The sequence below is a fragment of the Phaenicophaeus curvirostris genome, chromosome 6 (genome assembly GCF_032191515.1).
Source record: "Phaenicophaeus curvirostris isolate KB17595 chromosome 6, BPBGC_Pcur_1.0, whole genome shotgun sequence".
Taxonomy (NCBI): domain Eukaryota; kingdom Metazoa; phylum Chordata; class Aves; order Cuculiformes; family Cuculidae; genus Phaenicophaeus; species Phaenicophaeus curvirostris.
In genome coordinates, this window is record NC_091397.1 from 59906679 (window position 1) to 59920599 (window position 13921).

At 38.7% G+C, this 13921-nt stretch overlaps 1 protein-coding gene across 2 annotated transcripts in view; it reads left to right on the forward strand.

Annotated features, from left to right (window-relative positions):
* Positions 1 to 13921, forward strand: part of ETV1 (ETS variant transcription factor 1) — a 66411-nt gene that overhangs the window by 33161 nt on the left and 19329 nt on the right. For both annotated transcript variants that reach the window (XM_069860365.1, XM_069860366.1), the window contains 3 exons: positions 187 to 316; positions 1862 to 2050; positions 5911 to 6158. In XM_069860365.1, coding sequence (XP_069716466.1) covers positions 187 to 316; positions 1862 to 2050; positions 5911 to 6158 — 567 coding nt within the window. The remainder of the gene's footprint in view (positions 1 to 186; positions 317 to 1861; positions 2051 to 5910; positions 6159 to 13921) is intronic.

Consider the following 13921-nt stretch of genomic DNA (forward strand, 5'->3'; position numbering starts at 1 on the left):
GATCTCTGGTGTCTATTTTTTAGTTGACGCCCAAAGAAATATTTGAAATATTTATTTCCTATATTGTTTTTAGTATTGCAGTGGTTTAATTAATCATGTGTTTAATTAGCAGTGTCTAGCTTAATTGAGAAAGATCTTTGTTAATATTGTGCTTGGGTTTGAATTACATTATCTTTCTCTTTCCAGTGGCTTTTCATGGTCTCCCTGTGAAAATCAAGAAGGAACCCCATAGCCCATGTTCGGAACTTGGCTCCACTTGCAGTCAAGAGCAACCATTCAAGTTCAGTTATGGGGAAAAGTGCCTGTACAATGTCAGGTAAAACAATCAGGAGCATGTTTGCAGTGGAAACTGCTGATTTAAATGAGACTGACTAAAGAATAATAAAACCATAATAGAGATCTTATAAAAGTAACCTCTTCAGCAGATAACAGACTGATGAGATAATGCATTTAGCTGATGAACACTGATGGAGTTGTTCACAGTTGTATCAAACACTTACATAACCGCTTTAAAGCAGTGTTTTTTATCCAAATGCATATTCTCTGTTCCTTCTCCATGGGAGATAGCCAGAATTTAAAAAACCCAGAGTGCAAGTGTGAAATAGAAGGAAGGAATCTCTTGTTTTCTGTGAGTTGTTTTGAAAGTACTTTCAGAATGCATTACACACATTAGGAAACAAAGATCTGATCTGTGTAATGGGCAAGAGAATGGCAGGTCAGAGCAACGCTTTAGGTATTTATTTGACTAGTTTTGCAGACGTTGTATGTGTGTATTCGTGGGTAATTACAATTTAAAATAGTATTTCATTAGGCTCTCCATCTTTGCTACCCATTCAAAAGCAAGTCGTCTTCTTTTATAGGGATAGATTATAAAAATGTTAGTTATTTGTGGGGGTGGAGGAGCGTACTGCATTCTTTATTGACTTTCTTTTGGTTTGTACTTACGTGTCAGTCCTTCCTCTAGTGTCAGCACCGAAGTGTTTCTTATTGACGTTTCAGTCTATTTTAGAATCTTCTATGCAGCTTGTGAGTTTTTATTCCCATTAATGTGCTACCAAAACTGTTAGCACTTAAAGCATTTACATTTAACTATTTGGATATGAAAGTGGGGTCAGGGGCAGACAGGCAACTTTGCTGGTTATAGAAGAGTGATTTTGATTTAAAAAATTAATGCATACATACATGGGTTTTATTGGTGCTAGGGACCTGACACAGGCTTGTCTACAAGTCTGTGCTTACTATCTGCCTAATATCTGTATTTTTCCCATTTAGAAAGAGGGATGATCAAAGCGTGCTCAAGGCTTTTCCTGATTTAGGACACCTTTGAAAATAGCATCTGTGTATTTGTAGGACCAGTACTTTTTTTTAGGGGGAGAGGGAAACATGTCAGGAGAGGCTGCTGACATCCGAGTGTGGGTAGCTAAGCCAACATACTGTTGTTTTTCTGGGTCAGATCCCTTCCCTCTAGCTGTATTGTGTTACTGTCTCACTTTGTGGTTTGTGTGAACTCCAAAAAAGTCTTGACAGGCGCTGCTGGCTCTTTGTGCTCTAGTCCAGGTGCTTATATTTTTGTGTATTTTGCATACCTCCTGTTAGAATATCACTGTAAGACTGAGTCCTTTAAAGCTAAAGCTTTGTGCCCTTGAGAAGAAAATGCTGTGCTGAACTACTTGCATGACTTTTTCTGTGCTCTTTGCAATGTGAAGTAGAGAATCCCTGAGTCCCAGACTGGTTAGTAAGGTAACTATAATAAAAAACTTGTACATGTGACACTTTGAGGTTTTTCTGGAGGTAGATGCTACTTTTTTTTTTTATTTCAGAGAAAATAAACTGACCTTCTTTACCCTTGCCTTGCTGATAGTGCCTATGATCAGAAGCCACAAGTGGGAATGAGGCCCTCCAACCCACCAACACCATCCAGCACTCCTGTGTCACCACTGCACCATGCATCTCCAAACTCAGCTCAGACTCCTAAACCCGACCGAGTTTTCCCTACTCATCTTCCTCCATCCCAGTCCATTCAAGACAACAGCTTCCCTATGGACCACAGGTAAGCCACAAATTGTGAGGGACCCATGCAGAAAGCATTTCAGTTATGGTTGCAAGTCCCTTATACCCCTTATACAGCGCAGCTCTGACTTCTTCCCCACAACTATTCCCTTTCAGGCTGGGGGACCAGTGTGAAATTCAGCAAGGTTCAGAGCGTCAGAAGTATGTGCATTTTATAAAAGGCTGGCACCTGACTTGATGGATTTCAGTAGGAGTTCATATTGGCTGTGACAAAGTTTTTATGACTTGCTTCTCATGTGGGTGATAATAGGGCATCTAGGCCCCCTTTCCCACGAAAGCTTGAACCGGGTGGTCTTTCAGGGTCCCTTCCAACCTGGGCTGTTCTGTGATTCACTTGAGGCTAGTGAGCCCTACAAGGTGGTGAAGTCACTTGCAGGCTTGATCTGGCCTCTTGCTAAGCAGTTCACTATCTTAAGAGATAAGTGCCCATGTTACGGTGTTACTGCTTCAGAAATTCTTTGGAAGCATGGATCATTTTACCAGTCCCTTTTGAAATACAGCATTATAAACAAACTAAGATGCCAACATAAACTGTGCTTAAATAACATTAGTCTGAGTAAAAGCCACAAGAGCTGGAGTCTAGAATTAAAGTTTAAACTGTCCTTAAGTCACCCTGTTTTGTTTTGATAAGTTAGAAATCACCATACAACTTTCATAGGCTTTCATAGCTCAGTTTTGCAACAGATATCATCAGTAGATTTCCTTGATTTTTGAGACCAAACACTTGTTTGTCCTAACCTTTATTGCATGAACCTCTTTTTGTTTGTTGTGTTGTGTGATTGCTCTGAGCGTTTAAATTTTTAGCTCTATATAAAGAGATATATATGTTCAGAAACTTGAATTAGCGCTTAAACATTAGCAAATTAAGACGCACCTGAAAAGAAAATCACAGTTCTTGGGAGCGCAGTCTGCATGCTTCTGCTCTAATAAGGGCTATTATCTCCAGGGATTTGTGGAAATCACTTCTGAAGGGGGTTGCTACAGTTCTATATTGGTGGTTTGTGCTCTGCTGAGATAGTTTAAAATATCACCCAGAGTTGTCTACAAGCCCTCCTGTCGGTGAGGAAGCACTGAATTGGCCCCTTCAGCTGCCACAGTCACTGACTTTTTTTCCCCCTCCCTCCGCACAAGCCCCCAGTGAAGCCGTGCAGGGTTTCTGATTACAGGATGGTGGATAAATGTGTTTCTGTATATACGCTAAAGTCAAGTCATCAGGAGACTGAAATCTCCAGAAGATAAATGGCTTCTGTGTGCAGTAATAAGATTTTTCAGGTGAAAAAATCTTTTGTTTTAGAGCAAATAGTTAAAATTATACTAAAGCTGTATGTAGGCTCTAATTTGAGTATTTACAGACAGTTGCGTATACCTTACTATATTTTTCTATACCTGAAACACTTGCTCTGCACAAGCTTTGTGGGCTCTTTACGTGATTCTACCTGCTGTCTTTGATATTAATATTCTCCAGGGCATTTTGTGCTAATGTTTTCCTTCCATGGTAGAACATCATGTGTTCTAGTGAAGTCCAAAATAGCTGACTCAGACAAAAAAACCCTCATTTTCCTCTTTTTTCAAAGAGAGGTATAAATGTAGTGGAAGATACTTTTACCTATTTTCTTATTTATTTTGAATCTTCTCACTTTTAGTTGTTTGAAGCTAATCTGTACTTCATATTTTTTTGAAATTCAAATCTTCTTGATTTACAAGCTGATATACTACTATAGTGAATGTATTCAGAAAACGTCACTTAAATAAATAACCTATCTATGTGATTTCATATATGAATCTATAACTCAAGATATGTTTCTTTGGAACCTGAATTGGTGGCATAAGATAGCACCAGTATCTGGAACCTAGAGCCTATACATTTTCATACAGGGCATCAATATATGAACGATAAGTGGTCCTAGCAAGTACCAACAGGAATCAAATCCACTTGTATAAACAAATGGCTTGATTCCACACAAAGCTTCCAGTACAACAATTATTATTAACTTCCTTTGAGGCTTTGTGAGTGAGCCTGTTTCTTATTTTAACTTCAAGTTGCAATTTTCTGATTCACTCCTTGACAGTTCTTAATGATAATTTCTGCTTCTTTTTTTGGCTAATGAAAAAAGGAAAAGAGGGAAATGAATGCAGTGCCAGTCAGCCTAACTGTTTCATAATACATTTGAGTTTCTAAGTTTATTTTCTGCAGGTGTAGGTGGAATTGCAAAATCCAATGTTACAGTGCATCACTCTTTCTACCGCAAAATTTAATATTTCAGCAGCATTAGAAAATGATTTTGTCTACACTACTGCATTCTAATAGTTTCTGTCTCTGTAGATCCCACGGTATTTGTAATTAAGCTATAACAGTAAATATTTGTCAAACCGAGTTTACAGCGGTATTAGGACAGACATTACTGGAGTTCAAATTGTTTCAGAAACGTGCTGCACATGAGTTCTTAGTCAAGCCTGTGCAATCAAATCCTACATTCTTCTTCATTCACCCAGTTTTTGGCAAGAGGGTATCTGCTCTTGCTTGCATGAATCATAAAATCGTATAATTGTTAGGGTTGGAAGGGACCTTAAAGATCATCTAGTTCCAACGTCCCTGCCCATGGCAGGGACATACCACTAGATCAGGTTACCCAAGGCCCATCCAACCTGGCCCTGAACCCCTCCAGGGATGGCTCAGCCACGGCTTCCCTGGGCAAGTGAGCCAAAGTCCGTTCAGATCTAAAGTACAGAAAGTTGAAGAATTAGTTCTTGATTTATATTTTTTTAGTGTGACAGGGAGAAACATTTGTTGCAAGAATGTTGCATCTGCTGCAGATTAGTGCAGACACAATATCACTACAGGCATGGTTACCACTGCTGTAATCAGTAGGATGGGAACACTTGGTGCAGTTCCTCAGGGTGGGATGGGAAAACAGCATCTTTGTATTCTTCTCTGTGCTTCTGAACCTGCTTATGTCCAAGTAGTTACATGCAGGTGTTTTAGTTCAGGTAGGTATGTTTTATGAAAAAAACAAGCAGAATAGGTTCTTGAGTAGCACTGCATGTAAATAAAGTTAATTTAAAACTGAATTCTCAGATTTTATCCTGATTAAGAGCATTCAGGTGTAGTGAATGGCAGCATGGCTTATACGGATAACTTCTTTCATGTAGATATGACCAATAGGACAAGTTAAGGCAGGAGGGGAATTCTTATGCATTGTTTCTCTTAGCGAAAATTTGCACCCTCTCCTTTTTCTAGAGTGCTTACGTTCCCTTCCCATTAGAGCTGGAATGCAGTGCCAGCCTTCCAAGTAGAGCTCCCATGGCACGATCCCCAAGGGGACAGAACTATGGACTTTTACCCTGGAATGATTTCAGATGTTATAACAGACAATGCTCTTTATTAGAAATGTTTGTGTTTTTTGTGGTCAGAATGGTTTTCACGTAACAGTAAGAATGCTAAGAGTACATTGGAGTACAAGCAATATGTTGCTGATACTGATGAAAGAACAGAGAACTGTACGTAAGTCTTTTCACGTTAACTGTATTAGGATGTTAGTCTTTCTACTAGCTAAGAAGCTTGTGTGTTTTCCTACTTGCCCATTCTGTTGAGAGAAGATATTGAAAGCAAAGAGGATTGTGGTGTGTCCTAGAGCTGGTATTGATAGGTGGGGGTTTTTATTTCTTTGCTTGTTACTGTTCTACAACACAAGGTGTCCTGATGGGAGCACTAGTCATCATCTTAAGTGAAATGTTTTCTACTGAGAAAGTGATACAGCCACTAATTATGACCTTTGAAGATCTTTGGAAAATGCAGTGTAGCTCAAGTCTTTTACATGACCTCTCTAACTTGTGTCCTAGATTTCGTCGCCAGCTCTCTGAACCTTGCAATTCTTTCCCACCTTTGCCTGCAATGCCAAGGGAAGGACGTCCAATATATCAGCGCCAGATGTCTGAGCCAAACATCCCTTTCCCACCTCAAGGTTTTAAGCAGGAGTACCATGATCCAGTTTATGAACACAATGCTATGGTTGGCAGTGCAGCCAGTCAAAATTTTCCCCCTCCTCTGATGATTAAACAGGAACCTAGAGATTTTGCATATGATTCAGGTAGGTGAGACTCTCCTTTACTTCTGCATAGTAAGTAAATGAGTCCAGGGTAGCGCTATTGATGTTTTGATCATATGAGTTTAAACTTGCTCTTTTAGCTTCTAAGTCTCCGGAAGTAATTTATGTCTGACATAGCTTTATGAAGTAAGTAGTAAGATTGCTATACGGTACAGCGCATCTTGTGCCTCTGTTGCTTGCTTTGCAGAGGATTTCTTCTGTCCAGACAGTGCACAGGTTAAAGAAGACAAGGAAAAAAACACTGAGTTTTGCTTAAGTGAGGGCTTGTTCTGTAGTGTCTCATCCCTGACCTCTGAATTTGTGCGCTTCATTTTATGAGCGCTTTCATCTATCTGCCAGAAATAGAGGACTCTTTCTCCTCATGCTTGCACTACTTTAAATCAGGAGTAACTCCGCTGAAGTGGGGTTTATACAGCTATAAAACCAATGAGGGAGAAGAATCAGCCAAATTGGTGTCAGCTTCTCAGTTTGTGCATACTGCTGTGTTTTGTGGAGATACATAATCTGTGATGCCAGATTGCTGATGTAGAGAATACGCCGTTGCTATTAATAATGTTTATTATGGTTGTGCTTATAGGGCAACTAGAATGGAGCCTTATTGCTCTATGGACAGTACAAAACAGAGGAGGTGGTGGCAGAACCTGCTCTCAATAGCTTCTGGGCAAAATAGGGAGATAAGCGATAGAAAGGATAAGAACATAAATCAAGGGAATAATAATATTATAGATGTTTTCCACAATTTAAATATAACATTTACATTGTACTTGGGAAAAGAGAGAAAGAATGAGGGAAGCAAAAAGGGAGTTTAGTGATGAGTACCAAGTAACAAGCAGAAGGAAGCTGGAAAAGTGGTATGGAAAGAAGCTGAGGTTAAAACAGCGTGTAGGTGGCTAACTGAGGTAAGCAATTCATCAGTACTGAGCTGAGAAAATACAGTCAAAACACGTTTTTTCAGTTCTAGTGTGATACCCACAGCTTCTCTTAAGCCTCTGCCTCTGTTCTGCCTTGTGTATACCACAGTGTTGAAAGAGAGGGATTTCAGTGAGTCCTTACATCCTCCTCCTTCTGGAGGAGGATTCGTTGATTTTGTACACTTGAACCCTGAGTTGGGCAGGGGGAATGGGTGGCCTGTCTGACTTCAATCTGACTCTCTTCTGGGTGCTGCAACGCCTGCAATGCTTTGCTGCTTTAGCCTCTAGTTGGATGCTTTTTGCAGTTTGTTTCCGAAAGGCTGCCTGGCAGCCGAGGTGGGATCTCCTATGAAAGTTTAACCCATGACAAACTATATTCCAATTTGATACAGTGGAGAATTTGATTTTATTGTCTCTCTGTTCCTAACTTAAAAATATCTGTTTAGTGGGCTGTTTTGTAAAGTGCTTGGGTTTGAATTCATCTCTGTGTTAGAACAGGGGAATTTGGAAAGTGGAGCTGCTTTCTCCTTTCTTTCTTTTGACAAGTGAAGAACCAAGGCTTAGGTAAATTTGAGGTAGGCCTATACAGGGAGAAGAACAAGAATGAAATATTTCTCCAGGCTGAAATGTAATACAAGATGAAAATGAGTTCAGATTACAAGGGTCAGGTGTAGAGCTAAACCACTTCATTGATGAAGGCTTTGAGATACGTGGCATTGGCAGTCATGTATCTTTAGTCTTACAGAGCAGCATGGGAATGACTGTATCCATAGATAATTTGGCAAGGGATAATAAACAGGGGACTGCAGCTTCAGGCACTGCCAGGCCCTTGCAGTCTTCACGAGCACTGTTATTCATCCTGCTAAATTAAAGGGTGAAAAAAGGCCCTTTTGTAAGCATACTTCGTATTCGGCCAGGAAGTGGGATCTCTGTATTGCATGCTGTTACTTTAAATCTGAGGTGGCTGTTATCATTCATCTTTCTTTGCAATATTCTTTAGGGGAAAAAAAGGAAGTTTTATTCTGGAAAGAAGATGTGTGAACTTGTATACAATCTTATTTTGCCTTTTTTTTTCCTTTGTGGCAGCCAGAACAAAATTCCACTTTATAGTAATGATGTTCAAGTAAAATTGTTGTTTCTTTTGTAGAAGAATAATTAGTTTTTAAAAATGTAATAGCTGTGTAACCAGTGGTCATGAAAAATTAATTTGTTGGTATCAGGAAGTAGTTTTATTGGCCTCAGAATCACTGCATTTAAGTTGACACATCTGTACACTCCATAAATTGCAGTCAACAACTGTGGTCTGTTGATATTTTGTCTTGTTACCATCTGTGCTCTAGAAACCATAATTTTCCATCCTTGCTAAGAGTACATTAAATAACCCCTTAGGAAACATAATGTATTTGTCACTGAATCATTGATTTCATTTTTCACCTATAGATGTTCAGGGAAGGAGGAATGCCAGAGTGAAAAGTCTTTTTGCACGGTATTTTATTGCAGCTCTGATAAGAATATGGAAACATATTTAAAAAGTTCGTTGTAATACGCCAAGATGTTCATTTTGGGATTTTTTTGAAAGAGCCTCATGAAAGTTCATTGCTTTTGTGCACTATACTTGTATACTTTGTGGGAAGCTGGTGAATGAAAAGCATTATTATGGAATGATTATAACTCTATTAAAACATGACATTAATTATGACATGGGAAATGGCAGATCAATTAGTTGTAATTGTAATTGCAGGTATGCAATTTCTACTGCAGAATGTTTGAGATAATGGAAAAAGAAAAATGTCAGCAGAGTAGAAGCTCTTCTTTATCCATCTTCACTTCTAGAAGTCACAGTGCATCATACGTGTTCAATCAATCAGACCTTATCTTCTGACTCAGACATTTTTTTTTTCCATGGCTGCTGGTCACATGTATATGGAACTTGATGCTGTATCTAGCAGCTTTAAGAACAAAGATGCAGCCAAGGACATACAGAACTTTGCAATTTTGTGTCATTAATGAATATGCCCCGGGAGGCTTCCAAAGACCTTTGTTTAAAAGGGTTAATAGTGGACATTCCTGTGCAGTTAGCACTTCTAGAATTCAATTCATGTATTCAGTTATTTAAACAAAAAAAGCCAAACTTGAGATGCTTCATGTGTTCTGGGCTTCATTTTGAAGCAAGATCATTGCAGGCTTATCCTACCTACCTCATGTAGTGTATTTGCACATTTATTAAGGTAAAACTCTTGCTATGCATGTATGAATATTGAAAGTCTAGTTTTAAAACGACATCTTATATTGCTGCTAAATTTAAATCTCATATTGTGTTTTGCCAAATTGAAATAGTTACTCTGGTTGGAAGCTCGTCTGTGACCATGTCTTTGACTGGGAACTTTGAAATTTATCACACAGTGGTGTTAAGAGATAAGAGGAAAAGGAATTGTTGCTTGCATGTATTTATTATTGATTGACAGGATTTTTTCTGATGAAATCTACATAGATTCAGTCTTTCTTGAGCAGCTTAGAGGCATCAGCAGTGCTGTTCTCACAGCTACGTTTCAGGGTAGCCTCACAATTAATATGCTTGACTGGACCTTAGAAAATTTAGATTCTGTCCATGTCACTTCCAAAGTTTTTTTCCAAGATACTAGTCACATCACTTAACGAATGGACTATCCAGACAGAATTATTAGTGTCCATACCTTGCTTTCTGAGTTGCTCATCCTTGTAATTCCTGAGGCCTCACAAGTGATAAATACCTTGTAATGACGCATTAGAATAGATGAGGAACTGCCCCTCTGTTGAGAAAGATGAGTGGAGGCAGAGAGGCACATCACATGTATACATCTCCTTCTTTGGGGTAATTTTTAGGACTGTATAATTCTTAAGGAGCATCACGTATTACATATGTTCAAAGCTGACCTAGGAACTTCCTGTGTATTTCTAGGCAGGGAAGTACAGGAACATTAGATTAGGGTCCCTATGTAAGCACTGCAAAAATAAGATGCATGATATGAAAAATCTGGCAGAAGCAGCGTGACTACTTTGGAAGACTTTGTCAGGGCTGGAATGGGCTTTGTTTGGGCCTGAAACTGACCATTCAGCTGTATTCATCTTGAAGTCGTCTGTTCCTTTCTTGAAATATTCTGCCTCATTAAATACACAGCTTCCAGCCTCTGTAACAAATGAAAGGGGCGCCACCTGCAAAGCTGTTTACTGCCTGGCTCTCCCTCCCCCAAAGAGTTTTTACCTGTGCACCCGAGAGACTAGACCACCAAGGCAAAAGGCTGTGTCATCATTCATTTGCAACAAACTAGTTGTATCAAGGTTGCTCAGGAAGTTGTGATTATGACACTTCTTAATCTTCCAGGTTCTCTCTCATAGGTATAGGATGTTCTTAGCATTCTACTATCCATGTTGTAAATGTGTTTTTACCTAATGACTTAGAACACACTAAAAAGGAAGAATCCTTTCAAATATCCGGTGTTGGGTTTTCTAAAAAGCAAATCAATGCAAATTAACGTGGAAAAATATCTCTAGTAGTACATTCTTTTCTAGAGGTCAGTTGAGATGTCCTTAAATTTAGGAGTTTGCAGAACAGCATAAGAAAATGATATATTGAATTAAAATTTCAAGGGGAAAAAGAAAGTTTATTGGAAATGTATTTATTTGCAGATTGCTTCCCCTTTTATAAACAGCAATCTGTTGTACTTCTTGGAGGCAAAGTTTAGACGTTTGGAGGTGCTAATATGAAGGAGGAAAGGAAATCTCAGCTGTCAGTCAGAGTCAATGCACGTTTGCTTTTCCCAGGATATTCTCTTGTGCATTGACCAGTGCAGCATTTAAAATGACACAACTCATGGTGCTTCTACTACTGTCTTTAGTTACATTGGCTAATTTTTATACAGTGCTTTGAAAACGTAAGGCACTGTATGAGTGCTAAGTATTATTATTACAATTATTCCCCTGAGAGATTATTTCACAGACTAATAGACCTCATAGTTAAGAAATATTTCTTGATCATAAGCCTAAATTTTCTCTTTGATCAGTTTCATTTCCGTGCTCGTAGCTGTACCTCTTTGGCTCATCCTAAACAATTCCTTGGTATTAATGTACCACCTTTAAATCTCTGTAGACAGTTTGCATGTATACTTTTTGTCTGTGTGATTCATTGAGATCTTTCTTCATAAATCCTCCAGCTGCTTAATCTTTTCCTCAAATTCTCTCTAGGTTTTCTTCTCCTTTCCTTTTTTTTTTTCCTTCTTATTTTAGTCAGACTGCACATATTTGCAGTGTATTTGAACATAGTTTTATAAAATGTTCTGTGTAACAGAACTGACTCCATTCTTTTCCTAGATACGGCACTTCAGTGCACACGTGTCAAAACTGCATCTCCTTACGGTCTTAAAGAAATTCTTTTACACAGCAGTACAATTGTTCTCAATGAAAATCTGTCTGGCATAAAGGCAGGAGGGGACAAGGGATAGGGGTTTGCTCTTGAGTTCAGTAGATTTAATTACTCTCCTCTCCTCTTTTTTTGTTTGGTGGTTTTCCCCTGTCTCACTTCTGTGTTTTAAAATGCTTCATCCTCTTGTTTCAGAAGCTTGTCTTTGCTGTGTTGCTTCAAGTGACTGAGCATGGATTTTTTTAGGTCATTAAGCTACACTGTGCTTTGTACTTGCTCTTAAAATACATAAACACAAATCTGCTGTGAGATGGTATGACGGTAGAAAATAATAGCATCTGTGGGGAAAAGTTGGGAAACCTGGACTTGGGAAGATTGCTGTGAAAAGCAGAATTTTAACTTTTCACACGCTTCCCATCTAGCTGATTTCCTCTACTCGTTAATTCTGTCTGAAAGAAATCTGTAGTTAGAATAGAGTTCATTTTGTAATACTATGTTCATGAACAAAGGAAAACCACAGTACCAAGTTAATGTGAGCATATAGGCCATAGATCTATTTTTCCTTTCAAAGCAGACAATACGATCTGAAAAATTGTCCTGCAGTCCCTGTTTTTCAAAGAAATGGATAAATATCCTCTAAATCTACAGTTACAGTAAGTGGCACTGGCTAATGATTTGATTTGAGAATTGAGAGCATAGTCTGGATTTACTCTTTGTGCATTAACGCAGGTCAAATGGACACAGGCTGCATTTTAAATCAGTAATGGAAGGCTGAAGCCTGCCTTAAACCAATCACATCGGCCTTACCCAAGACCGATTGATCCCGAGAGACTGAGCCCTGTGAGCATAGCTTTTATATGAATGGACTCTGTGCAGCCTGAAGTTTCATTCATAAAATGGATGCTGAAGGGGAAAAAAAAGAAAACCACCCACACACACCAAACCCTGGAATGTCCATTTATGCAGAGCTGAAGGGTGTAGTGTTCCCTCAGCTGCTGCTTTTGCCAGTTGCCTTAAAGTAATGATTAATGCTCCTTGGCCCTGCCTGCCTGTAACCTGACACCGTTTATGGCCTTGGTGTGTTTCTAATGTATGGTGAATGAGAAGGCTACATTCTCAAATCAGAAACATAAACAGGAACTGGTTGGTCTGAATTCCATTCAAATATGTCACTTCAGCCGTGCAGTGTTTGTCCAACTTTGACTTTACAGGCAGGGGATGGGGCGGGGGAGAAAAAGCAACACAGACTTTTTTTTTTTTTTTTGCAGTAAAATTACCAACAAAAGGAGCGAGGGAGAGAGAAAATACTGCTGTCTTTTGTTGAATTCAAAGTGAAGCAATGTTTAAAATATATTTTACAGTTACTGAGGTTAATAAAAGCAAATACATGATTTTAAAGTATGCTCAAAAGATCAGCTCCATGTGGAATTTCAATTCAGAACTGAATGTATGAGCCTTTGTTTTCCTGTTCTGCTGTATAAAAAGTTACACATCGCCTAGACAGGCTGTTGACATCTGGTCTCAGAAAATGCATTAGATGTTGTCATAGATCTAAAAACCCAAGTTGTGGAAAGGAAGCTGTTTGCTTAAGGTTTTCTTTCGGTTTGTGTCTAATAACTCCACTTAGACATGGGCTGGTGCAGCCAGATCAAGTTCGCTGGTAGGTTTTTGTCAAGTGAGATGGAAGAAATTAAACTTAACAAATTTCAATTAGCTATATTTTAGAAAGGAATGTATCTATGCATGCACATGCATCTAGTTATTTTCTTTTCCTAATTGCTGGTATGAGGACTAGTGATTGACAAAATGAAGGCCAAAGCATTCCATTCTGAATGTTTTTCAACTGTGTAATGATTTGGGAAAAGAATGCTTAATTTTTACGTTTTAATTATTAGAGAAGGTACTGACTCAGTTTTCACCCATGTAACCTCTGTGCACCTATGATTTTCATACTGAACCTGCTAATGAAGAAATAGTGCTGACTTGTGTGTTGCCAGGATTTTACCAGTTTGTAGGACTTTGTTCTCATTTACGTAGCTTCTGAGAGGGTGATTTTTAAAGGGTCACTTTTAAAGGTGATTGAACTAAAACCTAATCTACTAGCATTTAAGTTGTGAAATGTGCTCAAACAATTCCTGTATAGGAATATTGTCGATAGCTCTAGTACGTCTACTTGAACGTCTCTTTCTGGAGAGACATAGGATTTTTAAGGTAGATGTGTTCTGCAGGGTAACAAAAACATAGCTTTCATAATCAAAAATAATCATTTCGTTCTTCTCCCTGCAAAACACAGATCAAGGATTTTTCTTAATGTTTCCTTCTACCACCTTAGCCACTTGTTGCGATCTAGTTGGAAGAATTGTCTTTCTTACCTAAAAACACCTATCGTTTTTCCAGTGATTTTAGTATCGCTCTTTACCCTTGAGCTGGTCAGAGCT